The sequence below is a fragment of the Tympanuchus pallidicinctus genome, unplaced genomic scaffold, assembly GCF_026119805.1.
Source record: "Tympanuchus pallidicinctus isolate F22 unplaced genomic scaffold, pur_lepc_1.0 scaffold22, whole genome shotgun sequence".
NCBI lineage: Eukaryota > Metazoa > Chordata > Aves > Galliformes > Phasianidae > Tympanuchus > Tympanuchus pallidicinctus.
In genome coordinates, this window is record NW_026294739.1 from 7,526,734 (window position 1) to 7,554,043 (window position 27,310).

The 27,310-nt window shown below is 41.9% G+C and overlaps 1 protein-coding gene and 1 long non-coding RNA gene across 3 annotated transcripts in view; one reads left to right on the plus strand and one right to left on the minus strand.

The window, feature by feature from the left end:
- Nucleotides 1–24,731, plus strand: LOC128082344 (uncharacterized). The gene is made up of 4 exons (XR_008207615.1): nt 1–108; nt 21,447–21,667; nt 23,119–23,223; nt 24,611–24,731. It is a non-coding gene; the product is annotated as an uncharacterized LOC128082344 (long non-coding RNA).
- The window catches only part of SCG2 (secretogranin II), a 5,690-nt gene continuing 2,532 nt past the window's right edge, over nt 24,153–27,310 (minus strand). For both annotated transcript variants that reach the window (XM_052686412.1, XM_052686413.1), the window contains exon 2: nt 24,153–26,442. In XM_052686412.1, coding sequence (XP_052542372.1) covers nt 24,545–26,437 — 1,893 coding nt within the window. In that variant the 5' untranslated portion in view covers nt 26,438–26,442 and the 3' untranslated portion in view covers nt 24,153–24,544. The remainder of the gene's footprint in view (nt 26,443–27,310) is intronic.

Consider the following 27,310-nt stretch of genomic DNA (forward strand, 5'->3'; position numbering starts at 1 on the left):
TGCATTCAATCAGAAGCCTCATTTAAGGGCTGGCTACCACGGAGGAAGGATATCTACCTGGAGATCCCTCCTTTTGGAATTTTTCATAAGCCCTAATCCTTGGGATGGGTAAGCAAATCTTTCTTTCTTTAACTGGATTGTGACCATCACCCTTGGGGTAATTTAGAACTGATTGTCTGCCATTGCCTTTCCCTACAGAAGATTTCTTGGGTTTAAAATGGATAATCTGTTATTCTAAACAGGGAAGCAGTTTTTATTCTTTTGATGAGCTTTTGTGTGTGGGTGTGGTGCCTCCAATACATTTCAGTAAATAGGGTTCTAAAATTAATGGATTTGCAGTGTTTGCTTGTTTGCTGTCATGTGTAAGACCCAGATTTGTCTAGGGTGAAGTTGCTAGGCCTGCAGACCACCTCTTAACGGTAAAATGACAAAAAGTCTCTCAAGTCAGTACGTTTGGTTTGAGGGAAGTATGAGTGTAAGGTGAAAGGAACAGCATTTCTGCTCTTTCTATTTTACTTTGCTAAAAACAGATGGGAAATCTCAGCCACATCTTTAACGGTTGCCTTCAGATTGTTACCATAAGTTTGTAAATTGTCTTTTGTCAGTTTAGAAAACAATTATTGCCAGAATTGGTATGATACATTTGCTCAGTATGACCTTATCTTTTTTAAAATGTAGTTTTGAACTCAGCCTTTGAACTCTGGGACTTCTGGCTTAGAAATGTTTAATTTGTTTTGCAAATCTCCCTGCTGTGCCCTCAGTCTGTGATCTCTCTGTTGCTCAGTCTGCATGAAGATGGGGGAGTTAGCTGGATGGTTCTTCTTCTGCTCATTAATTGACCTCTGGAAATCACTGATGCTCATAGAGTCTCTAGCTTGCGTGGGAGGGAAGGAACTAGGCTGGAGAACGTTCTGGAATGACAGAATCATAGAATAATTAAGGTTGGAAATCTAAAATCATTCAGCCTGACTATCAATGTATGGATGTGGGGCAAAGCCAGGACTCACAGAGGGGAGACACTCCTCTGGGGCTGCTGGAATCTGGAGGTTCCTGTCTGGAAAGATGTGCTCTGTGGTATATAGGCGCATCACTTCTGCCCTTGGCTGGTAGTAGGGGGGCATATCTCCATTGGACCATTGTGTCTGGAAATGTAAGACCCCACCAACCAGTCTGCATATCCCTCAACATGCTTCCTTAGGGCATTGGTATGAGTACTGATTGGCTATATGCCCTGAAGCAGTGAAGAAGCATCTACCAGAGGTAGTGACAGGTGATTCAGCAGGAGCTCTGGTGACTCATTTAGCAGCCGAGGAAATTAAAATCAATTCCTGCTTCAGAAAATGACAAACTGCCCTTTGGTGTCATATATCTAATCTACAACCACTGCTCAGTTGGAAAAAAACAGTCCCTAATTGTTAATGTAGCCACGAGAGGGAGCTCATAAATCCATGATGCTGTGAGAATGTATGGAAATGGACCAGGAGCCCTGAAATTTTTGTCTTTAATAACACATAGCAAAACAAGTACTTGGAGGGCATATGAGAAGACTTTTTTTTCTTTTTTCCAGCTAAACCAGCCACTAATTGATGAACAATTGAGGGATTATTTTTTTTTTTTTTTTTGTAAGACAGCAGGGCTTTGTCTTCCTGAGTGCACAGTGGTGGATGATAGGCCATGCTCAGGGGCATGTGCTGACCATCCAGGGCAGGACACAGCAGAAGTACAGCGTGCATCCCAGGCTTTATTGCTCAAAGGACCTGTAAGCTAATGTACTTTCCATAAATTGTATCTAAAATGTAATCATAAAAACTGGGGAAAGACTATCACAAGCTTTTCTGGACAGGGGAGAGAGACTGTGCAGCTGGTATGCCAAAGGAATCATTTCTGTTAATTAATCAGCAGTGTCTATATAAATATATAGACACTTTTCTCTGCTCCCCTTTTCTCTGCTTAACATCCTGATGACATGGGCTAGCTGGATGTTTTTTCAACATCATCTACATTCCTTGGGGTATCTTGAAAGGAAAAATATTACTGAAGCAAAAAGAGCAGTGATACTCAACTGTCTGTGTATGCATAGAACTCTGGAACAATTTCAAAAGCTTTCTCTTTTCCACTTAAGTAACTGAAATGACTAATCAGCTTCATCTTGAGGTTATTCTCATCTGTGTGCCTGATTTATTTTCTTCCCTGGCATTTCTTCTTTGTGGTCCAGCTGAAGGAGCTGGTTGGTTTGCATGCAATTCCCAGTCTGATGATACTCAAACACTATTCTGCAAAAAGGAATCATTGTTGTGTTACTGGTCTGTTTTTTGGGCGCTCTGGAAGGTGCCTGAAACTTTATTTCCTCTGCCTGTTGCCTCTACACGAGCCAGTAGACTTACTAAATAAACTCTTGAATGATTCACGCTTAGGGATGTATTCCTCTGCCTTCTGCCAAGCTGGAAGGTTGTCAGTGTGTTGTAGTTTGATTTGGCTTCCTCTACTCAGTTTCTGAAACAGAAAAGAAAATGCAAAGTCATAGCCACCTGCAACCAAGGAAGTGAGGGTTGATATTCTGAGAGCTGACTGAAGCTTGAAAAACTAAAGAGAATTGACTTCTGGTGACTGGCCTTATACCTCATCCCTGTGTTCATTACCCTCCACATTCCCACAGTTTTCCCAGTCAGATCCAAGGTTTACACTGTAGAACACGCTGGACTTCTGCTGTACGGTCCGTAACTGCCATCTGCATGAACAGCCTAATGGGGCTAGTTGGTACACTGTAGGCCATCTGGGTAGCTGTCTTCTTTGGGAGTTGACTTGTTAACCTTCTCAGATTAATGCCTGAGAAATTACATGAATGTTTTGCTAAGAAATACGTGCCGTACTGATGGAATTTGAAATCTTTTTCAAATGTCAGTCAATCTGCTTGCAGAAATTAGCGTTCTCATCTCTTGACTCCTTGACCTTAATAAAGCAACAGAAATATCGAACCAACCTTTTAAAACTAAGATTACTCATTTCAATCCAATTGAAAAACGTGGTGATGGCAAGGAGACAAATGTCACAGAATTTGGGGGGCTGAGTTACATTCATCTGATTCAGGCTTTTAAGTCTGGCATTTCACTGTTGATTATACAAGTTCCACTGTTTGTGAAGATTTAGTTCATTGTCTTAGATGTTACAGATTGGTGTGAGCTTTTCTATTTCATTGCAAAATGTGTCACTAGAATGGAACATCTTGTGCTCTCCTGTTTCTTGTTGCTAAGTATCCATTCTTCACACTGGTATCTTGAGGTATAAATTTAATAAACATGTGATGTTTACTTGCTTTCTTACAGAGCCACCAGAATTCTAGTAATAGGACAATATATATATGTATGTGTGTGTGTGTATATATATATTTATATATATGTGTGTGTATATATATATTTATATATATGTGTGTGTGTATATATATATTTATATATATATGTGTGTATATATATATATATTTTTTATATATATATATATATTTTTTTTTTTTTTAAGGTCAAAACATGCTTTCCTTAACCTAAGTTGGATAGAGGCATACTGTTGAACTAGTTCCCCAGCTAGCCTAGAAGGATAGGCAAGCACTGAAATTGGCTGATATTGGCCAGCTTAGCTGTTTGCCTAATATTAATTTGACCATTTGGGAAGTGTGCTTTTGCTGACAAATGCTGTATTAGAAAGTAAGGGTGTTATAGAGGAAATAAAACATGAGAACCTAAGTTCTATATCACTATTTTTTTTTTCCAGAACTAATAACCTCTCTGTACATAGCTAGCCTTGAATCTTAAGACCTGGAAAAATACTGACACTCTCATCTAGTAACAGTGCATGAAAGCCCTCCTTTTTCTTGAAAAATGAAGTTATATCGTCCTACTATGATAATAACAGGGATCTATGGAAAGCCTAAAATCAACATACAGTTGATGTTCTGTTTCCTTATGTTAAGAGCTTTAACTATTGGCCTCAGCTCTGTTGTTGTGAAACTTAACACCTAGATTGATAGGGATTTGGCATATAAGAGCAGAACTTATCTGCTGTGTTGACTTCTCAGAATCTTACAGGATTATGGAGAATATCTGTGTTGTAGGCAAAATGGAGGTGTGCCATATAAGGTTCCTGTTTGCTGGATAAAGTCCAGTCTCTGCTTAATAAGTTAGATGTTTATTTTGACACCCTGCCCACATAAAGAATGTTAAGACTTTTGCCTTTCACCTGGACCTTTATGACTTGCCCTTGTGTTTTTAGTAAGTTTAGCTAAGAATCTCACTTACAGATTGGGTTTGAAATCTAGCTATATTCATACATGGAGCTGGCCAAAGATATTCTGCTTTGAGCCCACCTTTTCTTTTTGTGAATCCAAAAAGCACAATGAATTTCTCCCCCATGTATTTGTACAAATTGCTAGTTTTCTAAATTAGAGTAACTCAGCATTTTTTTGTTTGTTTATTTGCCTCAACATCTGCATGACAAAATAGCTGCCTAAAGCAAACAACTTTTTTTTCCTCTTTTGAAACAAAAGAACAAAGGCCTGTTTTGCAATGCAGAGATCTGCAAGAACAAAACCATACCTTGTTAGAAGGAGGGAAATTAAATGCTCTGTACTGAATGAAACAATTTTCCTTGATGAGCTGTGCATTTAAACATGACCATCCCCATGTGGAGTCAAATACCTCATGAAATATTTGAATTTCAGCAGATTCATCTTCTTGTTTTAAACTCTTTCTTTTTTCCTCACAGATTCTCTTTGTTATCTCAAGAGTTTGGGATTTTTAGAAGGCTAGCAGTTAGTTCCCGTTCTGAATTTTGTTTTGAGTACCTCAGAGCTATGGGAAAGTACACAGGAACACTCTGCTCTATGAGTGAGTAATGAACTGCCTCAAGTGCTTTTGGACTTCCTTCAAACTAGAGAATTACTTAAGATAATGATAGATGACCAGGTATGTTCAGAGAAAGGTTAGTGACAATGTATATCCTCCAGTAGCAATGAAATTCTTAATTTCCTGGCTGGCTTTGCTCCAGCGTAGGACTGTGGTTTTGCTATCTAAAGAAGGATATCATAGTATGCAGAATGCCTTCATCTCTCCATGAAGATTCTTTGTCTACTGCTTTAGTATAATATCCTTACACCTTGTTTTATATTGACTCATCTTCATTATGATGCTTTTAACTGTAATTTGCAGCTGATCTTTTAGGCTTCCCTGTGGGATCAAAGGCCATTCCCTAACTATCAAGATAAATCATTTTCCACAAAATTTCCTTCCCTTTCCATGCATTCAGTGTCACCACAGTCAGAGTAATTAATTAATTTACCATTCTGGGTTTGGTTGATGTTTTTATTTTTCTCTAGGTAGCTTTTGTACTTTAGTGCAAATGGCAAATAGTGTGGACCTGTGCTTTACATGCTGTATAGGTCTGTATCTCTTCAGGTAGGACAACAAGCAGATGTACCGATCCTAAAGAGCTTATAGGTCTGGATTAAAGATTCACCTATGGGTTAGGAATGCTGTCATGAGGAAAATGCAAGTTTGTAGTGGGGAGAATGGAGAAATAAACCTTTTCAGCTCAATAGCTAACTTATTTTGTCTGTGTTTACGTAACTGCTGTACAAAAAAAAGCTGGTCTATGATTTAGGGGAGATGCACAGGATAAAGGTGGGTGTCAGGCTGCAGAGAAAAAGAACAATGGCTTAAATCAATCCAAAAGCACTTACTCATGCCGAAGAGCAGACATAAGATCAAAAGTTATAAACAAAGAAACCTAAATCCCATATCAACAGTACAATACTAGAATGGTGATTAAGATTATAGGCCTAAGGGAATGTGCACGCTGCAGTACTGAACATGGAGTACCTGACGTTTAGACTACCTAGAAAAATTGGCAGGCTTGGCTGACCTGTGTGAGTGATGTGAAATATATTGCACTGATGAATCAACGGGCTGCAGACCAATAGCCTTTGGCATTGGGATGCTGTGCAGGTAGCTGCCTCCAGAAGCTACTTAGGAAAGACATACAAACAAGTTACCATTGGAGAATAAATCAGAAATACTTGAGCTTGAATTGTGTATATCTACACTGATAGTAGAAAAGGGAGCACAGCTCTACTATTGGGGGATTTGCTTATTTACACACAGGTTGTTTTCCAGCATTTACCATAGCATTGCCTGATGAGTTGAGGCCAATTGGCAGATTTTTCTCAAAAGACACGTCAAAAATGATACAGATTTGGAGCTTATAAAATTGTTTCTTTCTTCCAATTATTTTTAAAATTAGCACCCATTAAAATATCTTCATTATACCGTCACAGTGTCAAGTATCTGTGTCTTCTCTACGAGAAATGCTACAATCCACACAAATTCACCAACATTTATTTGGATCCCAATGAAACATTGTTGGGTAAGAGTGACCCATGCTGAGTATGTGTTCCCTGCTGCTGTGTTGACACACAGTGCCTTGTGTCACGGGCACTGGACACAGCGCTTGCTTCAAGAGAAAGATCAAGATGGAAGCACTGTGAAAGTGCTGTGAAACACTGTGAAGCACTGTTCAGCTGCTTTCTGGAAAGGCACAAAGGAACTGTGCTTGTAAGGATGTCAGACAAGCACAAGGGCTGCCTGGAGAGGAACAGCCTCATCCTGCCCTGATGCTGCAGCGTGAATCACCCCTGGTCTGACTCAGTACTGCCCTGGCACATCTCCCATGGGCAACAGCCTCTACCCAGTCCAAAACACACAGAAGCACCTTACTGCTGGTTCTAAGCAGTGGTCTGAGTCTTTCACCTTCCTGAGCAAGGCTGCATTGTGCTGCCAGCTCGCTGCTGTGCTGCCTGCAGTGGGAGATGCTCTTGCTTTCAGCACTGCGGTTGTCATGGCTTTGCCCTGGTGTAAATGAGATCAGAAGCTGGCTTGCTGCCACTGAACATGGTATTTGCAAGGACTGAATTATGCTTGTCATTGTTTGCTTTTTGTTTTTCCCTAACAAGAGTAATAATAGCACTGCTGACAAAATCCTCACCTTTAGAAAAATGTAGTGTAGGTGTTTTCTTTAAAAGGGAAGTCTAACAAAACTAAAACCAGAGAAAGAAACAGTCCCTATGTTTGGATACTGTAGCTCTAGATGTGTTTTAAGTGCTTTTATCTTCACTTACTTGATGCATAACTTCTGTCATTGCTTCACTGAGGAGGGGGCTGAGAGGCAGAAGACCCAGCACGAATCTCCAGCTCTGCCACAGGTTGGATAAGGGTAATTGACTGAATCTGTTAGTGCTATTGGTGCTCTTTCAAAAAGCAGGAGAAACTGTATCTTCTGCATTTGGAGTCTTTAGGTAGCATTGATGAGATTGTGAATTGGATCTGTTACAGCCCTCTACTAGGAGTATGTCTGGCAAGAATCTGATTTTTTAAACTGGTAGGAGTGAAGAAGAGTGATACAAGCAGAGGTATGGTACTAAGGAGACAAACCTGATGCACAGAAATGTTTCTCCTATTCCCTTTTCTTATGCAGTTGGGAATATTTCTCAGAATAGGGATTTTCCATTCTTTTATGTATAGCACATGTATACTGAATTTTGCTATGCAGCATATGTGCAAAACATTCAGAATGTATGCGACCTGATACGAATAATTGGGCAGTCTGAACAAAAGCTCCTCCTCTTAAAATGCTGCAAAGTTTTCTCAAAATGCTAAAATTAAAATACATTCATAAATGTTTTGCCTTTAGCATTTGCTATATGCGGAGACATCTTCCTGTAAAAGAGTTATTTTTTATTTTCATTATCTTTTTATGGTGGCTTAAATTATCTTGAGTTATTCAATAAAACCCACAGAATTGCTCTTTGTGCAATTACTCAGAGAGAGTGTTCCATTATGTGACAGTCGCACCACCACATAACAACCCTTTCATCTATAACTTTCTGCTACTTGTGCCCACTAAGAGTCTGAGAAGATGAGGCAAGATTTAAATGTTCCTGATAGACTCATGCTGGTCTGCGTGCTGATCATGGCCAGGAAAAAAAGCCAAGCAGTGGATCTCCACGTGGTCCAAAGAAGGCAATTTGTTAGTGTGGTTACGTCACATTTACCCTAAATGGGATCATGTGATTTGACTTGCTTCCATAATTTCAGAGCATCTGATTTCTATCCTGAACAGTGACCTCCAGTGGATGAATTTTCCTGCACTCTAGAATCCAGAATGTACCCAAAAAGAAAGACGACAGTGCTAAGCTTTGAGACAAACTTTTGGCTCAGTGGGTTTTCAGCAACACTTACAGGCATGAATTTGCAAGTCTTGCTTAGTCCTTATTGATCCTATATTCTTTGAAGACTGGACTCCTTGGTCTCTATACGCCTCAGTTTCCAACTTCTAAAAGAAAAAAGGTGGTGTTTCTCTGTCCTACTGCAAAGAGCATAAATATGTTAAAAATCGCAAAGCACTCCAGTGCTATGGTAATGGAGGCTGTATAATAAGAATGGGCAGATATCCAAGAAAGCTTTTTTTGCATTTCAGCTTGTTGTTGTTTGTTTTTTTTTCTTCTGTAACCTAATGACACTGTGCCAAGTTCTTTATAAGTACAGATCCCCAGTTTCACTGATTCACTGAAAATCAGGATGGCTGAAAAAATGCAGATGTTTCTATGATGTGAGCTTCCAAGACCTACAGACACGTGAGCAGAAGACTTTTCAGAATGACTGTGGGCATGGTGCTGCAGCAGGAGGTTGTTGAGCCGGTTTTCTCATTTTAGACACCAGTGGGGTGTTCTAGTGCTTGCACCTGCGGTGCTTGGTCAATAGAAGCTTATAGATGTGCTAAGTCTTGAAGTTCCCCAGGCTCAGTATTTAATCACCTCTGAAAATATGGCATTTTAAGGGACATCAAAGTTTTCTTCAAGATGGATTGCATTTCTACTTTTGATGTGTGCGGCAGAACCCTTTTTCAGCCTAAGATCCATTAAAGAGCCTATTGTATAGAGCTGGCTAAATGAATGTTAATGACAAACAGTCAAATGCAGTGCAAAAGCTTGAAAAGCTGCAGGGCAGGTCCCCCAGAAAGGCTTTTTGAAGTCAGATTCAACTTTGAAGAGCTTTTCAGGTTTTACCTTTACCTTCCAGCAAGCCTCCTGGCTAGCAAGAGAGGCTTTTGCTCTGTAACCGTTTGAGGGCTGGCAAGTGGGTGCCGAGGGCATCTTCGTTCCTTAGTGCTCCAGGAAGACTACAGAAGAACTGTGCTGGCAGCTCAGTTCTTCAGAAAAGCTCTGGAGCAGTTTGGAATAATGCAGCTATTGACTTTTTTTGTCTTTATTAGAGCTTCTTGGAAAAGGAAAAAAGAGGAAGGAAAATAGATTATTCTCATGAACCTAATAGATTCATTTTGAGGGGGAGTTCTGGGTTTTGGTTTTCAGTTTCCAAAGCAAGGCGCTCCACTGAATTACCTGATCAGCCTCTGATTAAGAGAGGCTAATGGCCATAACCAGCAACTCTCTTCCTGTAAACTTGTGTCCTTCCACCTTTTTGCAGGAGCTCATAACAGATCATTCCTATTCCCTTGAAGACAGGGCTCTCACTGCCAGCATATTGAAGGAGAAATTGTGATTCTGATACCTTGGGTGACTCAGTGAATTGAGATAGCAGTGATGGAGAAAGGAGGGGGGGCAGTGGGGGGAAGAGGGATGGAGAATAAGAGAATAAAGTAGAAAAGCTAGAACATGTAGAGGGGAAGATAATTTTTGTCTTGCCAATTTATGTGCAAACGAGGAATTATTCTTTCCTTGACCCAAAAACATGTGGAACAAATTGGTAATGTGTCTTTCCTGTATCAGAATTAGAATGATAGAAAATATTTTTAAATACACTAGCAGAATGCAGTGCACAGCTAATGTTGATTGATTCTTGGGGGGAGGATGGAGGGGGGTGATGCACAACAAAATATTTTTTAACAGAATGAGATCAGCATAAAGCACTGAGGATTCACCCATAATGTGGCACCCCTCTACTTAATCACCCTCAAAAAGAATCATCAAAGCCACCATTAAGGAGTTTGGCTGTGCCCACTGAGGAGTCATACAGCTAGCTTATAGAATAGCACTTGTTATTAGAGGAACGGATTAGAGACTGTTTGAATTGCTAGTGATAGATACACTGTCTGCAGAGTGTGTGCAAATACCTGTAGTGTGAATAATCCAGCTGACCACAAATATGTAAAACTGGAATAACTTGATTTCTAAGTTCCCTGGTACATCCAAGCATGTGAACCTTACCCAATCGGTCCCAGAAGCCAGTGGTGTCCTACCAACTTGTCTGTGATTGTATCTTCCCCAAAATCTCCTCTCTGTCAAGCTGTTTTTATACTATCTTCAGGTGGAGTTTGAGTGACTTTAATCATACCTATCTTTGTTGTGTTTGGTGCAACAGAAAATTGAAAAGCTGCTAACTCAGGATGACAGTTGTACAGTTTATCAGTTCTGTGGTACCACCAAATTCCCAACCATGCAATCTTATCATGGAATCTGGCTGTGATGTTTTACACTTATTCCCACCCTCAGTGCTGTATCTCTTAGAGTCAGCATGCCAAGCTCTACCTGTGCTGCTATCAGTTTAAGGTTTGCAGGTCTTGTGCAGCTTAGGGAACTGTCACGTAACAGACTCTTCGCGCATTGACAGCATTCTACTCCAGAGGTTTCTTCAACATTTTTCTTCTTTTAAAAGCTGAATATCCCAATAAGTCATTTCCAACAATTACTCTGTGTAATGCACCCCATGATTACTGTTGCTCAAGCTTCTCAATATTTAGATGAAATTGAGGAGATCACTCTCAGTCTTGTTACAAGAGTTAGAGCTGATGGGCTCTCATCTGCTCATTGTTTGCGGGGTAAGGTGACTGGCTCATAGACTTAGTATTTAGTAGGATGCAGTTACCAGTCCTGATGATAACACTGCTCATCAGGGCCTTGGGCTTAATGGCCAGGCCAAAAGAAGAGGCTAGGGGCAGAGGGAAGCCCTCTAGCACACCCTGCCTTCATAAAGTGAAGCCCTGGGCTCTCTCTGCCTCATGCATTTTCTCTCTTTGATTGTGAAAGATCCATTATAGTTAACCTTTAGCATGTTTGATTCTTCCATGAATGTTTTATGTGTAATTACTCATCGGTCTGTGTGAGAGTACTTGTGTGTGTAATATAAGCTGATTATTTTATTCACTAAGAGTTTGTCTAAAAATGTAGATGTCTTTATATTAGGAGAAAACAGACTCTGTAAATTACAACCTTTTATATAATCAATTTTCTGAATATCTTTGAGATCAAACACATCCGATGAATCATTTAGTCAAATGCATGGTTCTTCGATTGGTTGCTTAATGAGTGTGCTTTAATCTGAACCCTCTCAGGGCTGGAGTTACTGTCAGAGACATAAACAAGTACTTGCTCATCTCAGAGTTTGTCACTGCATAAAAGTTAGAAAACATTTTAACACAAAAAATAGCAAAGTAACAGACAAACAAAGAATGTTTTCTTGCCTAAAGTGAGTTTGTGTTTTGTGCAATAAGAATTCCTCAGATCCTGCAGCCCATAGTCATGAAGCTTTTACCCCATCTGAATAGGACAGGCTGGGTTACTTAGTTGCTCCCCATTCCCTACAAGCCAGGTTTGTAAATTTGGGTCATTTAATTACTGCACTTAATTGTGTCCTGATGCTGACGGGTGAGCAGAGGAGGTGCAGGCCACTGGGGTTCTTCCTTGGGATGGTTATCACAGAGGTGGCAGAGCAGATAATGGAAAACCTGGTAGGGAGGATTTGAAGTAAGAGGAATGCAAGTTCACACGTGATGTCACGTTGAAAGTGTGGTAACAGCTTCTATGGTGTTTTTGTCAGGAGGAGTCAAAGTGGAAAGATACAGGTTGTTCATGCTGGCCCTGGTGATTTGTGCCCATCTCAGTACCTTTATGTTCATCTTCCCATTGCTTCCTCTCTTCCCTTTTGCTATGCCAATAACAACAAACCCCAGAGATCCCCTTGGTATGCCGGGCTGGTGTCACTGAAGAACGTCCGTTGCATGCACTGGGCAAGATGATCCAGGCCACGTGTGCTCATATCAAAGGGCCATTTTGATGCGGACCCAAACAGTTTTCCAATGCAGCTGCCCCACACCTTGATTCTGCTAGAAATGCCTGTCTGTTAATTATGGTGTGCTGGAAGAAGATAAGCTGGGAAGGCAGAGCACAAGCTGATGTGCTTCACAGAGGGATTGGGGCTGCATCATCAATGCTTCTGTCTTGAGCTGCTCTGCTCTGCCTCTGTGTTGCTAAGGCATGTTTCTATGGCAAAGGCCCACCAAGAAAGTGAGAATTAGAGTTAATGTTCAGAACAGATGAGCTCGCTCTTGCTGGCAGCTGGCTTCTTTGGGGGAAATGAGCTGCTGTAGACGAAGAGCTGCCATCTCAGCTGCTGTGCAGAGTGGGAGGTGCAGCTGGCATGTTTGCTCATGGCTTGTGTTCATTTGTGGTAAATGAAACCCATTAAACTAAGTGCTGATTGAGATATATCCTCACTGTGTTCTTGTAGGATGAGCTAGGTGCAGCCCTAGAGGCCAGCTGCCAGGCAGCCCTTGCATCCAGGGGCCTGGCCCACTGGGATTGCATTGCTACCTGCAGGGCTCACACCTGAGTGTGGCCTCTGACAACAAGCCGTGCTTTTTGGTGGCTGCTGTGAGAAACCTTGTGAAATCTATTTCTGCTGCAGAGCTGCTCGGGTGCAAAGGGCCAGAAGTTTCCATCCTTGTGTTGCACGGCTCCGTTAATTTCCCTTTCTGTTGTAAGCCTATGGATGGTGCTCTTAATTCACTGGGCGCTGGGTGCTTTGTGAGGCAGTGGGAAATGAAACTCCTGAGGTGAAGTAAATGGCTGGTTGTGACTTGGCAGTTTTGCATAGTGTTTCCATTGTGCTCTGTAGTGCACGGCTGGTGGTTGGTCTTTATGCAGCTGGTTAGAAGGAAAGTGATTAGAGAAAAGGCTTGTTTTAAGGCCAGCTGCTGTTCCCAGCTGGTGTGACTGTCACTGAAGGAATGCTGGGGTTGTGGCTGTACCTCCTCTGCAAGCTTTGTAGAGCACTGGGTGGAGGCAGATGGGGACAAGGGCTGATCCTGCCCTGCCATGTCAGGTTCCCTGCCCCAAAGTGCCAAGGGCCCCACGTGTTGGGGTAGGATGGGTTTCTGGATTGCACGTTTGGGTTTAGGAGCCTGATTTCCACTGGTATCCAATCCAAAATGGTCTCACTACACTGTGGATGCAGCTCAGTATGTCAAAAAAGAGCTTCTGTTTGGCTATGGGACAGAAAGGAGATGTCATATTCATCTCATATTATTTGAAATTAAGTAACTTGAGCCAAGGTAAGCAGTTTTAAGCCTAAATAAGTTTCTCAAACATATGGAGGACTTTCTTTAAGTGTGCATGCTACTTATTTCTCAGGTTCTCAGCTCTAAACTTAGCAGGGACTTGACTCACTTCCTACGTGGAATGATCATTGACAGGAAGCATTTTCTCAGCCTGTTGGCTTTAAGACCTGCAATAAGGTGTTATAATGGGTGTGCTGATCCTACAGACTGTTCCTTGAGATGTTGGTAGGTACTGCATTCGTGATCTAGGCTCTGATTACTCTGACAGTGTCTTTGCTCAGGGTGCTTACCACAAATAAGAGTTATGATTTTTTAATAGGCATTATTCATAATTTAAAAACACATCTTAAAGACAATACAGACCATTGCCAGAGCAGTAATGTATGATCTATAGAGGCTTACTGCCGGGTAGATGATATTGTAAAAGTGACTTACATCTCCACCCTCCGTTAAATAAAACTCTAAATGCCATTGCTGTTTACCCTATTTAGCAAGGCGCTCAGGAGCAATGATCTGAGCTCTGATGGCCCACGTGCCCCTGTAAGCAGCTGACAGATTTACAGGTTGGCAAAAACTGCCTCATTATCTCCAGCAGTAAATTCCCCTTGTAAAGACTCTTGTGTGCTCAAGCTGCAAATGGAGTTTGCATATACAGTAATGAAACATATTTCCTAAATATAGTCATAAGTGTTTTAACATCCCTGATTTTTTTTTTTTTTTCCTCATTCCTAAATGCTGATAACTTTCCTCCAAGCCCTGCAAATGCTCGCCTTCTCCGTAAATGCAGCCAAAACAGCAGGGTTCTTGTGAACCCATGTTTGCAGTCTTGTAAAGGATGTTGTTGCTGGTAGAAGCCAAATTCCTTTGCGTAACAGCAAAGGATGCAGCTATTTCCTGCAGGGCCCATTGGTACTCAGGCATAGGGTTCTCAGAGCAGCCAGTGGTTCTGCTGGCTCTCAGTGAAGACCATGAGATAGCCCCAGGGGTGCTGTGAAGCTGTGGGGCAAAGCTTGCCTTTCCCTGCATGAATCCACGGAGCCTTGCCCCATGGATGGATGGTTGGAGGTCCTCTGCTTGCCACGCAAATCTTTGTTTCTGTGTGTGTTTGTGAGCGTACTGTAACAGAAATCTGCAGAAGCTGGCATCTCATCTATTCTCTAGTAAATAGCAGTCTGACAGGGCCACAGCAGACTGAGCTCCTGGATACCCGCGAGCCCTTTGTTCTGTCATTTGTAGTGCAGTTCTTTGCATTCAGGCACACAAGGAAACACAACACGGTTATGGCTCTGCTAATCTCACTAATCTTCTTTTAATGAATCCATTTCAAAAGTATTTCATTTCCAGTTGCAGTCAACCCAAAAAAGCAGATAGTCCAGCAGAAAGAAATCACCCCAGCAGAAAGATCTCTCTGGAGATCGGGCCTGGGAGGCAGCAGGCAGGCAGCAAAACTGATGAATAGTGATAACAGAGATGGAAATTGAATAACAGTTTACGCTGCCATCTCTCCTAAGTCACTCGCTTGCTCTGCATGCGCCCATATGAATGAGTAATGGAGCAGAGGCAGCTGCTGCTGTCAGTGGGAGCCAGCATCTTGTCGGGGCTGCCGAGGCACTGGCCTGTATCTGTGTGTGCCCTGGGAAGCATTGTGAGATGGAGGCGGCTGCCTGGAGCCTTTGGAGGTGTCTGCAGCTCTTGTGTCTGCTGGGTGGTCAGGGTTGTGTAGTTTTCTATTAGCTCATCTCCTGACCTACATATGAAGGTCCTAGGGTTGTGTCATCAGTCAGACTCCTACATCATAGCTATAAACATCCTGGTGCAGCTGCATTGTTTTCACCAAAATCTTGAGCATCTTCTCTACTTCAAGCACAGGAACAGGCTGAAATATTTCTAGAAATTGTGGGAAGTGTATTTTAACACAAGCTTAAAAAGATGCATTAGAAACAGAAGGGAACTTTCCCTTTCTTAAGGACAGGACCTATTTCAAAGTTACGGGCTCTAAGACCAAGTCGAAGTCTGAGAGGCGGTGGTGGTGGTGCACTCCCATTGAGTTCAATGCAGTCAGATTTTCACCGTGAATTTGTTTCTAGGTGTTTATTAGTAGAGCACAGATAGACAAGTGATACAGGCTCTGCCACAGCTCTGTGAAGAGGGAAATCAGAATATAATAAAATCAAAATGTTTTTCCAGTAAGAGTCAATACTCTGTATTCCACGTGGGAAATGGCTTTCAATTTATCTCACAGGTTCCTGAAGTCACTCAGAGTATCAAAAAACTAAAAGTAAGGTAACTAAAAGTACTTGGAGATATTTTCTATATCTCCATTCATAGAAACTGAACTTCAGAGGCAACCTTCAGGGATCGCTGTGACTTTTTTCCTTTTGTGTTGTTGTTGACTGTGTTTGTATTCTCATACATACTTTTTTTTCATGATGTGTCTCAGTGAAGAGCCAACCTGCCTATTTCTGCCCATGCACACTGGCAGCCCCAGCTCTCACTCTGCCCATACTTTCTCATGATATTACTCTGTAATATCCTTATTTTTCTCATCAAATTTTTCTCATGTTACTCTGTAATATCCTCATGAGAAAGCCCAGCAGAAGCCCCACCATGCTCCAACTGCTTGTGTCAGTGCTGATGGCAGAATGGGTCCCTTTGCATCTCATTCTCAATCCATGAAGGTCAAACTCAGGCCCTATGGTTAGTCTGTTGGTACTGGATGCTCTGCATATCCTGACAGTTACTTTGTTAGAAAGTAATTCTTGTGCTTACCTACTAAGAATTCAGAAAGCAATGCATTCCTGCTCCTTGGCTTTTGAAAGATGTAGAGTAGCTAGCTCTAAATCAAACTTTGTACTCAGAGGTTATGTAGGAAGACAAATAATCATACCTTGTCAGTCAAATGACTGTTTAAATTGGTTTTCCATCTTAATACATAGGAAGCTACAGACACGAAAATGTACGACTCAGTTGGCAAGAATATGCAACTGGCCTAGAAAAATAGAGCATCTATTTTCAGGTGGCGTAAAACACATGTTCATCAAGAAGAATATTAAAAAATTCATTTCCTAAGGACATCAGCCTTGGACTATTTAGGAGATAGGCTACTGAATAATGAATTGCACAGGCAGAAAAGCGTGCGCTCTAAAAGGTGAGCTACAAGGCAATGTCATTTCCTCAGGAATAACTCAAATGTGCCAACAGTCTTGGTATATGATAGCTAAATTCTGCTCTCTATCTGCAACGTAAGGGGTGAAGGATGTCTTTCTACAAGGGCACCTCTTTTGTATATTTACAAAACAATCCTCTGCTGCCTGTGGCTGCTTCTTGGAAAAGTGCTGTAGCACGGGAATTAATTCTAAAATATACCTATAATCAAAAGATTTTTTTTTTTTTTTGCACTCTAGATAGTTTAGCTGATCAGCAAGAACTTTCCCAGCAGTAAAATATACTCAGAATTTATCACAAAGATGATTAAGCGAGCCTTACTGAGTCATACACTGAGCTGAGCCAGAAGGCAGGAAAATGGAAGAAAAGGAAATTATCCAACCTGATTAACAAATGAGTTAGCCAAGAAAGTCACCCCAGAGGTGTCAGCTCAGAGATGGAAGGCTCCCCAGTGCCCATTGCTGTGCAGGAGGCCACAGACCTGGCAGCGGTCACCTCTCCGGTTTCCCCCAAACAACTCCATCAATCTGCCACACAGCCAGGCTGCCAATTCCCATTTATTTTCCCTGTAGCAGGTGGTGGTAGGCAGGTGATAGGGATGGGAGGCCTCCACAGCATCATTCATCATCCTTCTTTGGAGAGCATTTCAGTGAGCACTGTATTAAGTTAAAAATGTAAATGTTGCTTTTAGTGGGGTTAATAAATAAAGATAATATGATTTTTTAGCAGTCTGCTTCTAGATTGGATGAATGGGCGAAGGTGTTTGAGAATAGTATTGATTATATTGATTGCACTTTAGAATTTTCTTAGAAGGCTGCTGTCAAAACGTTCCTCAGAGATTTGATCCACCTGCTACAATTCATCTTGGTATATCTTTAATGTTCACACAAGTTATTATCCCCTTCGTTCTTATGTCAAAGATGATACCCACAAAAAAACAACAACAACAACAACAAAAAACTGTTCTAGAAGATACATCCCTGTCCTTCCACAGTTGTGTGGCTTTGAGGTTCTTACTGCAGGCTGTTTGGAAAACAAGGCCAGGAGGGTTAACAGGAGTGCTAAAAACAGTGTCTGAGTATGGTGCAGAGGGAGCTGGAGTCTGACACGGCCACATATGCATGAAGCACAGGTGAGCTTCACAGAGGTGTATGAGCCCACCTTCAAAGGATGTTATGGCTACTGCACAGTGGGGTGACTGCCAGAGGTGGAAGCTGTGTTCTCATTCCTGCCCAGCTTTCTTTCTGGTCAGTGAAGAGCACCTTAGGATAGAACAGTGCTGTTCTGTTGTGAGGGGAAGGCCCAGAAGGGCAGCAGGCAGACCTCCATGGCACCAGAGCAGCATCACAAAAATCCATCCCCACCGCTGTGGGGGCACAGCCTCAGCCTGGGCGCTCTCCAGCAAGCAGAGAGCAGTAGTGGCAGCCTTCAACCCACCCTGCTTCCATAGGGAGGACCAGTGCCATCTGTAAGATTAAGAACTCAAGAATTTGTATGGTACCAGCGCTTCTGTTGCCTAAATTAACTGGTGGAATCTGATGGTATTTGCAGACTTGCATACAGAATAGTTTTCTGATTTTGTTCCTTATTCACCTTGTACTAGTGACTGGTCATTGCTGTGAAGTTCCTGCCTTCTTGCACTTGTGTTTACAAGAAGAAAATGAATTGACTGAATATTGGATCTGAGTAAATTTAACTTGAAGGAAAACAAGTTTTCCTGTCAGACTACTCTTGCATCCCCAAACCTGCCTACAGGGACTTAACGCATCCCCCCCTTGTCAAGTGAGGCACATTGACTTTGTGCCTTTTAATGATTTATCTTTTTTTATCTATGTCTGTACATGGTGTTTCTGGCCTGGCTCTCACATCCCTGATGTGGGAGCTCCAGTAGTAGTAGCATGTGAAGTGGTTTGCTTCTCTGCTGTGAAATTTACCAGCAGGATGCAAAACACGTAGGTACTGGGGTAGAAATTGTGTTCCTTGCAAAAGTGATAACATTGTGTCTCCAAACAGTTTGATGCCTTCTCTTGCGTCAAAGAGAAGAGAATGAACGACAGGCTTCCTTTTGAATTTAGGGGCAATGGATTCACGATGTTGGACCTAAGTGGAATCTCAAATCTGAGCTGGGGAAAAAAAAAATTAATCTAAAGGAAATGCAATTCTCAAAAGAAATTTAATAGACAAAAAGGCATAACCATGGTGAGGGTAGTGGTAATGTGCTGCACCTGGCAATAGGAACACAGTGTGCCTCCTCTGCTGCATGCTGCAGTACCCAGCATGGTGCTGGCACGTGCCTAGGGCAGGAGGAAAGAGCCAAGAAGGATTTGTCCATGTGCCCTCTGCCAAGGCTGTGGCGGGGATGTGTCCTGCCAAGGCCAGAGGATGAGATACTGCAGTGGTGGTAATTGCCCACATGGGCCACCCACCTCAATAATCCATGGCCAGATTTAAATGGAAAACCTCACAGCTATGCCTGGAGAGATTTATTCTACCTTAAGCCTAAAGCACTACAATCCTGCTAGACCCAGATTTGGTGTCAGAGGTGACATAAAGCTCATTCTCTTCTGGCTGCTGCCCTGCTCCAGCTCTGACCACAGCACCGTGCTGTGGGCATCAGCTGTGCTGGGGCTGCCTTTCCTGCTGGGATGCAGAAGGGGCTCTATTTTTAGGTGGACAGCAGGAAGGTGTTTGGGAAGCACGTCACGGAGCTGCAATTGTATGAGCTGGGGAGTTTCCAAACAACAATTTCCGTGCTCTACTCCCCTGGCGAGGCAGAGCTTGGTGCCTGTAGCGCGTCTCAGTGGAGACAGGTGGAGTGCTGCACCAACCTGCTGGTCAGTGCACACTGAATGTCTGTTATGTGGAATCATAGAATTATGAGTTTCAAACTGCTGTAATGGAGGTATTCACCAGTGTATGTTACATTTGGAGGCAGGGGTTACTTTTCTTCCTTTACTAGGGGAAAACATTGTAAGTGAGGCCGCAATTTTGAGTGTGCTGCTTCCAAGACATTTGCAGATAGCAAGTGGTTTTCCTGGAATAACAGCCTCTCTCAAGAGAAATGTCAAGTGCATTTAATCAGGCACATTTAGAGCTCTGCAATATCTGCAAATGAATTATTAACGCTTTCAAACCTTTTTGAATGATCCAAAAGTCATGCTGTTCGGATCATCAGCTCTGATTCAGGGCTTCTCCTTTCCACATTGTGCATTGGAAGTTCTGCACCTTCCTGCTGCTCCCAGCCTGAGCTCTTGCTGCTCCAGAGGCACATGTGGAGCCAAATGTAGAGTGCGGCTGGCAGCGGCTGTGTCTGTGTGGATTTGCACCTCATTTAGCAAACAGCCCCAGATCAGCATTGTGCACCTTGGGGTCAGATAAGGGGTGCTCCAGGAAATGCAGTTCCCACACAGAGCTCATCATATCTGCTCTCCACAATGCATGATTCACACTGAGAAAGCAGAAGATTGGTCTGGGCAGGATTAGCCTGGAGGAGCAGAGCTTGAGGCATTAGGCTTCCTGTTAGCTAGTAACAGTAGAAATGGCAGAATAATACTAGGAATTAGAGCATTGCTCAGGACGCATGCCTTCCAGCCACAGCTCAACCATTGGCACGTTCAGAAAATCATAGCTGCTTCCTGTCGCTTTGCCTGCAAAACAAGTGATCTTGTAAATGCTTTGAGAGATGCTGGTGACTGTCATATGTATGTGAGTCAAACTCCTTTCACTGCAATGTAAAATGCTCTTCAAAAAAAAAAATAATAATTGCAACAATCCAATTTCTTCAAATGAGATAATGTGGTTACATTAATTTTTGAATCAGCAAATGTTCTCATTTCATAGCCCTAGCTGACAAAATAATGAGCCATCAAGATGCAGATGTAAACAAAGCACTTGAAGTAACATGTGACTTAGTGAGGAAAGAAGAAAACCAAAAAGGTATTAACTCTCCTGGTTACTAATAGAGTGAATTCTGGTGGATGTATAGAGAACTCCCTCAGATCTTCAGAAAGGTGTTTGGCAGCTTGATAGGTTGCAACCAAACACAACATATCTATTCAATCTGCTTGCTTAAGTGTGAGAACACTGTGAAGCTGACTGCAGCCTTTAGGGGTAAGATGTGAACAGAAAGCCCCTAACAAACAGTGTGCAGACCAGCTGCATCCAGGATGCTATGAAACTGTGGCTCAAAAGGGGAATTAAAACTCTGCCTCTTCCTTTGCCTGAGGAAAGCTTGCAGGGTGGTCACTATTTTGTGCATTATTATAACAACAAGCTTGGTAGTGTGTTTGTTATGGATTACATATTCCTTAGTTAACAGCATGACTTCATCGCACTGTGTTCATAAGCAAAGCATAAAGCACAGGCAATCCAGGTGCAGTGGCTGTGGACTTGGGAGCAGTAAAGCACTGTGGTGTGTCTCTGCACAGGCAGAGCAGCTTGCGGATAGCAGTGTCCTGCAGTGAGATGTAGCTATCTGCTCTTCTGCAGGAGCTTGAGTTACATGTCCAGAGGTAATGTATCTATAGATACCAAGAAGGTGCTGCTTATATAATATTTGCTCGTTTCGTTAAAAAAAAAAAAAAAGAATAAAGCACTTTACGATGAGATTAGCTATGTATTTTCTTTGTCTGGAAGAGGAAAGGATATAAATGTTGCTTTTTATCTTGAAATCAGCTTGAAACCTCTGTGTAGTTCTATTGTGCAACATGTAACTCCGTTATTTGAAGCTTAACAACCTTTTCCTTTTTATGAAGATAAACCACCACAACAAAGTCCCAATGGCTCTCACACTACTGGTGCAATGACTTGTGCAGAAGCTTCTCTTCTGAATTTTGTTACTTCCACAGTAATGAATGAATGTCTTGCCCTTCCTCTTCTCCTTTTGCCAGACCCTGCTGGCCCAGCTGGCTGCATGGGAGACCAGAAGGAGCATTGCTTCTGACTGGGTCCTAGGCATCAAGCAGATCATACAGCTGCCATCACCACTTAGAATAATGTGAACAAGAGGTAAACTGTAGAGGCAGCAGACTATAGAAAGTCTCTCATAGTTCCCCTTGCATGAGGGGCTGTACGACTCCTGCACGCAATGAGGAAGGCAGAATATTGCAAGGTGGGTATTGATATCCATTCTGCTTTGAGGTATGGCTTTATTTTCTTCTGTACAGTCTCTGAAATAATTTGTTCCCTTATGAATGGATTTGTACAAGACTTAAAGATGTTCCAGATCCTTAGACCCTCAGCTTGTTCTTGTACCCTAATTTTTCCCTGCTCTTGCCTTGGATATGAGCCACAAGGTAACGTTTGTGCCAGACAGCTGCCTGGGGAGCCTGGGCCAGGGAGTGCTAAGGACTGTGGTAGAAGGGAAAGGACACTGATGGACTTAAAACTGCTATTGGCCATGCTTGACTGTGTCTCCTCTGTGTGCCATCTCAGTTGTGTTCCTGCACACCTTATAGCTGGAGGTATGGTACTGCTGGGGTGTTTAAGGAGCACTGGTTGAGCCTTACAAATTTTTCAAAACCAAGGAGATTGATTAACAGTGGGCATAACAGTAGTACACTGTTAATAGCTGGTGTAAAACATTGTAGTTTTGATGCAAACTCATACACTGACTTAATAAACAACATGAGGAAAAAAAAGCCGACCTTAAACCATGAGCCCTGCAGCCTGCTGGCTTTGTTTTTTGCTTGAGAAAAACATCAGGTTCTCTGAGTCAAGTCCCTCAGGATACCCTGAGCTCTAGTGATTATTGGTAGCACTGGGAGAGAGCTGCAGTGCTGCAGGCATCAGCACCAGGGAAAGAAAGTGCCGAGCCCACATGCAGCACAGCACCAAGACCCAAGGGTTGTGGTAGATGCCATCTAAAGCTCTATCTTGGCACAAAGGAGAAACAAAGGGGATTTCTGCAGAGCAGTTTTCATTACCACCTCCCAGGTGCTGCTGGGCCACCACGGCTGTTGCCTGCCACTCTCCTCCCAACTGCCATAGCAACCTGGGCAGCCTCATATGATGCTCCTCAGGGCTCGCTTCCCTGGAGAATGGGGCGAGAATGCTCGTTATTAAATCCACCCTTGTCTGTCACCATTGAAAGAAGGAAGGAAAGGAGAAGAAAAAAAAGGGAAGGGAAAAAATGGAAAAGGAGAGGAAGGGAAAGGGAAAAAGCCAATGACAAAATTTTTGCTGTGTTTTCTGAACCTTTTCCTGCTAATTGGTTTGCATTTATTTAGTCTGGTATCCTGCTGGTGCTCAACACCTGCATTGAACAGCGCATCTGCATGCCTGTTGGTTTCTGTGTAGGCTGTGAGTACCCAGGGCCTGTGCAGGCTTCTGCTGCTCAGCTGCCAGCTGCAGGACCCTGACCCAGCACAGCCTCTGCTCCCACCATGGGCTCACCCAACCCTGCAAGGGCAGTGTTGCGACCAAGGAGGGTGACAGCATTAGGAATCAAAGTGAAAATGAAAGACAGTGGTTTCACATCACCAGCAAGCACTACTTGAAAAGCAACAGGTTTGTCTTTCCTTAGAGTATAAAAGCAAATCTCACTCCAGTAATTTTTTTCAGTTCTCTGCTTAATGTTTTGACTCATCCATGTAACAGAGAAATGAAGAATTTTAACGTGGTCCAAAGCAAGAGCTCTGGATGAACTATAATCTGCAATTGCTTCAGGTAATTGTGACACTGGAAATGAACTCTTATTTCTGCAGCCTTTGTACTCTGCTTCATTAGACATTACCTCGCCAAAAATCATCCCCACCCCACTTAGCATAGATGAGATGCTGAAGAATACCGCAGGGAGAACTACTTTTAAACCATAATCCTGGAAATGCTTATGCCTGAGTTGTCCTAGTGAAAAACATGTGTGACTCATGGAGTTACACAAGTACATTTAGTTCTGGAAAGTAGCTGTAGCTTTTCCAGAACATCCCCTACAGTTCTTGGCAAGAGCCTGAGAGATCTTTCACATGTCCAGGATGTCAAGTAATGTAGTGAGTGATAAAGATCTGTATGCTTATTGAGCATATTTAACCATCATTTAACAAAAACTACTTTTATTAGACAAGAAAGGAATATTACCATCAGCGTTAGTTCTCTGCTTGCCTTGGGGCTTGTTTCTTTCTCCACTGTAGCCATTGTGAAAGGTGGCAAAGAATCTATCTGTAGAAATTCTCAGATGAGAAGATTCCATTTGGTATTATTTAGAACTTTCTATATAGTTTGTCTTAGCTAGCAAGATCATTTCTCTTGCACTACTGCCAAGAGATACAAAGTCATTAGTTTCTTGGGGCTCAGTTTTCAAACAGTGTAGTGCAGTTCACTTTTGACTTCAGCAAGATCTTCAGGTACTCAATACCTGGAAGATAATGCCACTCAGTGGTATTACAACCCAGAAAAGAAGAATTATGCCACTTAATTAATATGCGGTAAAATCGCAGACCACGGAAAAAAAATTTGTAGAAGTAAAAATATGTTTCAGTTTCTAATTTCTATGACTTTACCAACTCCTAGAAAGAAACACAGGCTGTTGTCCAGAAATAATTTATTCATTAACAGTAAAACACTGAATAGAAAAAGCCTTGTAAATAAAACTATATATATAATGCTTTATTTTTTTATTCGATACTCCACAAAAAACACTACAGACAGTAACAAAATAATCCAGTTAATCTTAAAAATTTCAAATGATAATTCTCACTCTTCATTTATCATGTTTTATTAACAATGCGAAGGTCATTTGTTTACATATTATAGTTTTACTTGATTTCATTAAATTGTTTCTTAAAACACTTGAAGCAACTTGTTATTTGCCCCATAATTTATAACATACATAAGTATATCAATAAACAAGATAACAGCTCCGAGAAAGATATGCAGACTGTTCAATGGTAAGTAGTCTACCAGAAGTTGTGTAGTGGGAGAGCGGGAGTAAATCACAACTGAATTGGGATTGAAGTCAACACGTGGGAGAGAAATCATATTTGGAGAACAATTACATATTTTCCATTGCCCGTTTAGTAATGTGATCTCTTTCAAGCTCTGATTTCTCCTGTTTTAGATACTCCAGCACCTTTGCCAGCATATCCTCGTCCAGATACTGCCTGTTTTGCGTGTCATCGGTGTCCCCAGCCATGGAGAGCCTTTTGCTGAGTGAAGCCAGCCTCGCAGCCTCCTGTGGTCCCAGCTGGCTCAGTTGCTCTCTGATGGCCTGCTCCAGCCTCTCGTCTTCCTGCAAGTCGCTTTCAGAAGCTGGAACGGGAACTCTTTTCATCTGGTTCGCGTTGATAACTTCGGGATATTTTGCCAGCATCTTTGCCAAGTAATCAGCCAGCTCTTCATCCTTCTCATCCAGTTTCTCGTACTCCATTTGTCGCCTTTCCAAATCGTTAATCCACGCAGATTTGGGAACTGGGCGTCCTTTCAGTCTTCTGGGAATGTAAGGCAGTCTTGGCAAATCATTTTCTTGATTAAGACGATTTAGTAAGTAGGAGGGATTCTGATTACCTAAATTGCCAGTTCCCAGAAGACTGACAATGTCTTCAATATTGAGGTCTTCAGGTAGATTTTCTGGAATTGCATTAAGAGGCTGCTTCATGTACCCATTTTTAGAGTTTACATTATTTTTAAATATGTCACTCTGTCCCAGATTAGTTTCAGTGATCTCATCGAGGTCTTCTGGGAATTCTGCTTCCTGCTCAGCTTCCAACCTTTCACTCTGAAGCTGTTTTTTCTCCCCAGCTTTCAACATATCTATTAAATCCTCTGGAGGAATTTGTAAATTCCTTGACATTTCTATTAACTGAGCTATAGACTGAGGGTTGAGTTGCTTGTCCAAAATTGAGGCTGCTCTTTTCTCCTCAAGCTCTCCTCCAGTCCTTAGTTTCCTGTTTCCAGCACTGCCCATCAGCCTCTTCAGGTAATAATTCATTAACTTTGAAACATTCTCTGACATTTGATCTTTATTCTCTCTTCTCATTTCATCCTCAAGGAAGCTGAGTTTCCCTGACCTCTTCATTTCATCATCAACTTCCTCTTCATGTTTGTCAATTTCCTCTTTGCTATCTTTTATCTCTTCCTGGGTTTGGCTTTCCACTTTTTCTTCTATGGGATTCCAGTCTTCTCCTCCAACCACATCTTCATAGGCAATGTTATTTACTTTATACACATCATCTTCATCATCTGCATACAGTTTCTGGTCTTCATCCAGCCTCTCCTTCTTGTGATTACCAGGTCCTGCCATCTTCCCCAACTCCTGAAACACCGATTCCAGTGTAGCAAGACTTTGGGGTGTGTATTGCTCCTCCACTATTTCATTAGTACGCTTGAAAGGACTGTCTCTTGAACTGTCTTCATAGTGGCCAAAAGGCATTTTGAGATATTTTTGCCACCTCTCAGGCCACTTGTAAGCCTCGTAATCATCGGTTACTCCAGCTGGAAAGCTGTTATCTGAGCTCAGACCATAAAGTTTATTTTCCTTTGTGCCAGCTTTTGACTCCTTCTCAGCTTGCCGCAAGGCTTCCAACATAACCTTGACCCACTGAGACTCATCTTCAGTCAAAGAATCCCTTACATTTTCTGGTAGGTGAACCTGATCTTTGTTTTCTTTCTGTTGCAGGACATATGGGACACTTTGAAAGGAGTTGTAATCAGGGATGCTTTCTCCCTTGTTAGCTTGCTTGCGAAGATCTTCTATGTATTCCAAAGCTTTGATCATATCAGGATTCGGGAGCCTCTGTAAGTTTTTCATTACATAGTCTGGGTCTTTTTGAAGCAGCTGGTACTGCTGGAATGAAGCTGCATCAGCCCAACAGATTAGGACAAAGAAAAACGTGACAGCACAGGCTGCTCCAAGCTGGATGGTCTTAGTTTCTGCCATATTTAGCATACTTCCTTGAAATGAAGAAGAAGAAAAAAATAGATGATTAATATATGGAGACAAACTTAGCAATCTGAGAAGCAAAACAGAGACTGCTATTTTAAACTGAAATGCGTTACGAAGAATATCAGTATAAATGGAGGATGTGTATTCTGATGGAAATTTATTTTGAGATTTTCAGAGTCTTTCCTATGATCTCTCAGTTACGTGTAAACTACTGATTTGTAGTGCTAGAAATTTCTGTATGTGCAGTTTTCTTTACAAGCACCAGTTTTGCAATGGCAGAGCTGAAATATATAATCAAAATCCTATACAGCTCAATGAATGCTCATAGAAGATTCTAGATACCATTTTGATCATTACAATGAAAGTTTCAAACAGTAAAGCCAGTATGTCCACATTAAAATACAGCTCAGGATATAAATATTTAGACTGCATATAGTATTATTTTCCGTGATTGTTCCATAGGGGATCTCATTTTCTGAATGAGTAATGCCTCTTAATGGTGCTATACTGCAATAAAATTAATGTAATAAAGTGGAGAATGTGGCATATAAAATGACTTGCAGGTTTATTTCTGTCATTACTCTTAGTGTTATTACTTCCTTTTGTGCTATTTAATAAAAAAAATTATTATTTGTATTGCAATTGTATCTTAGTTAAGAGGCTCTCTGAGTGGTGCATGAAAAGTAATCCCCTATATGAAGGAGAAGCTATAATTTACCCTACAAGTACAATATAATGTTACTGAAATTTTCCAAAACTGACTCAAGTATAGGTTCTGAGTGTTGATTTTGTTCATTCGTTGCTTTGTTGAAACAGGTCCCAGGACAAACAGAAGCTTGCCATTGGCATAAATATAGAATATAGCACTAGAAACTC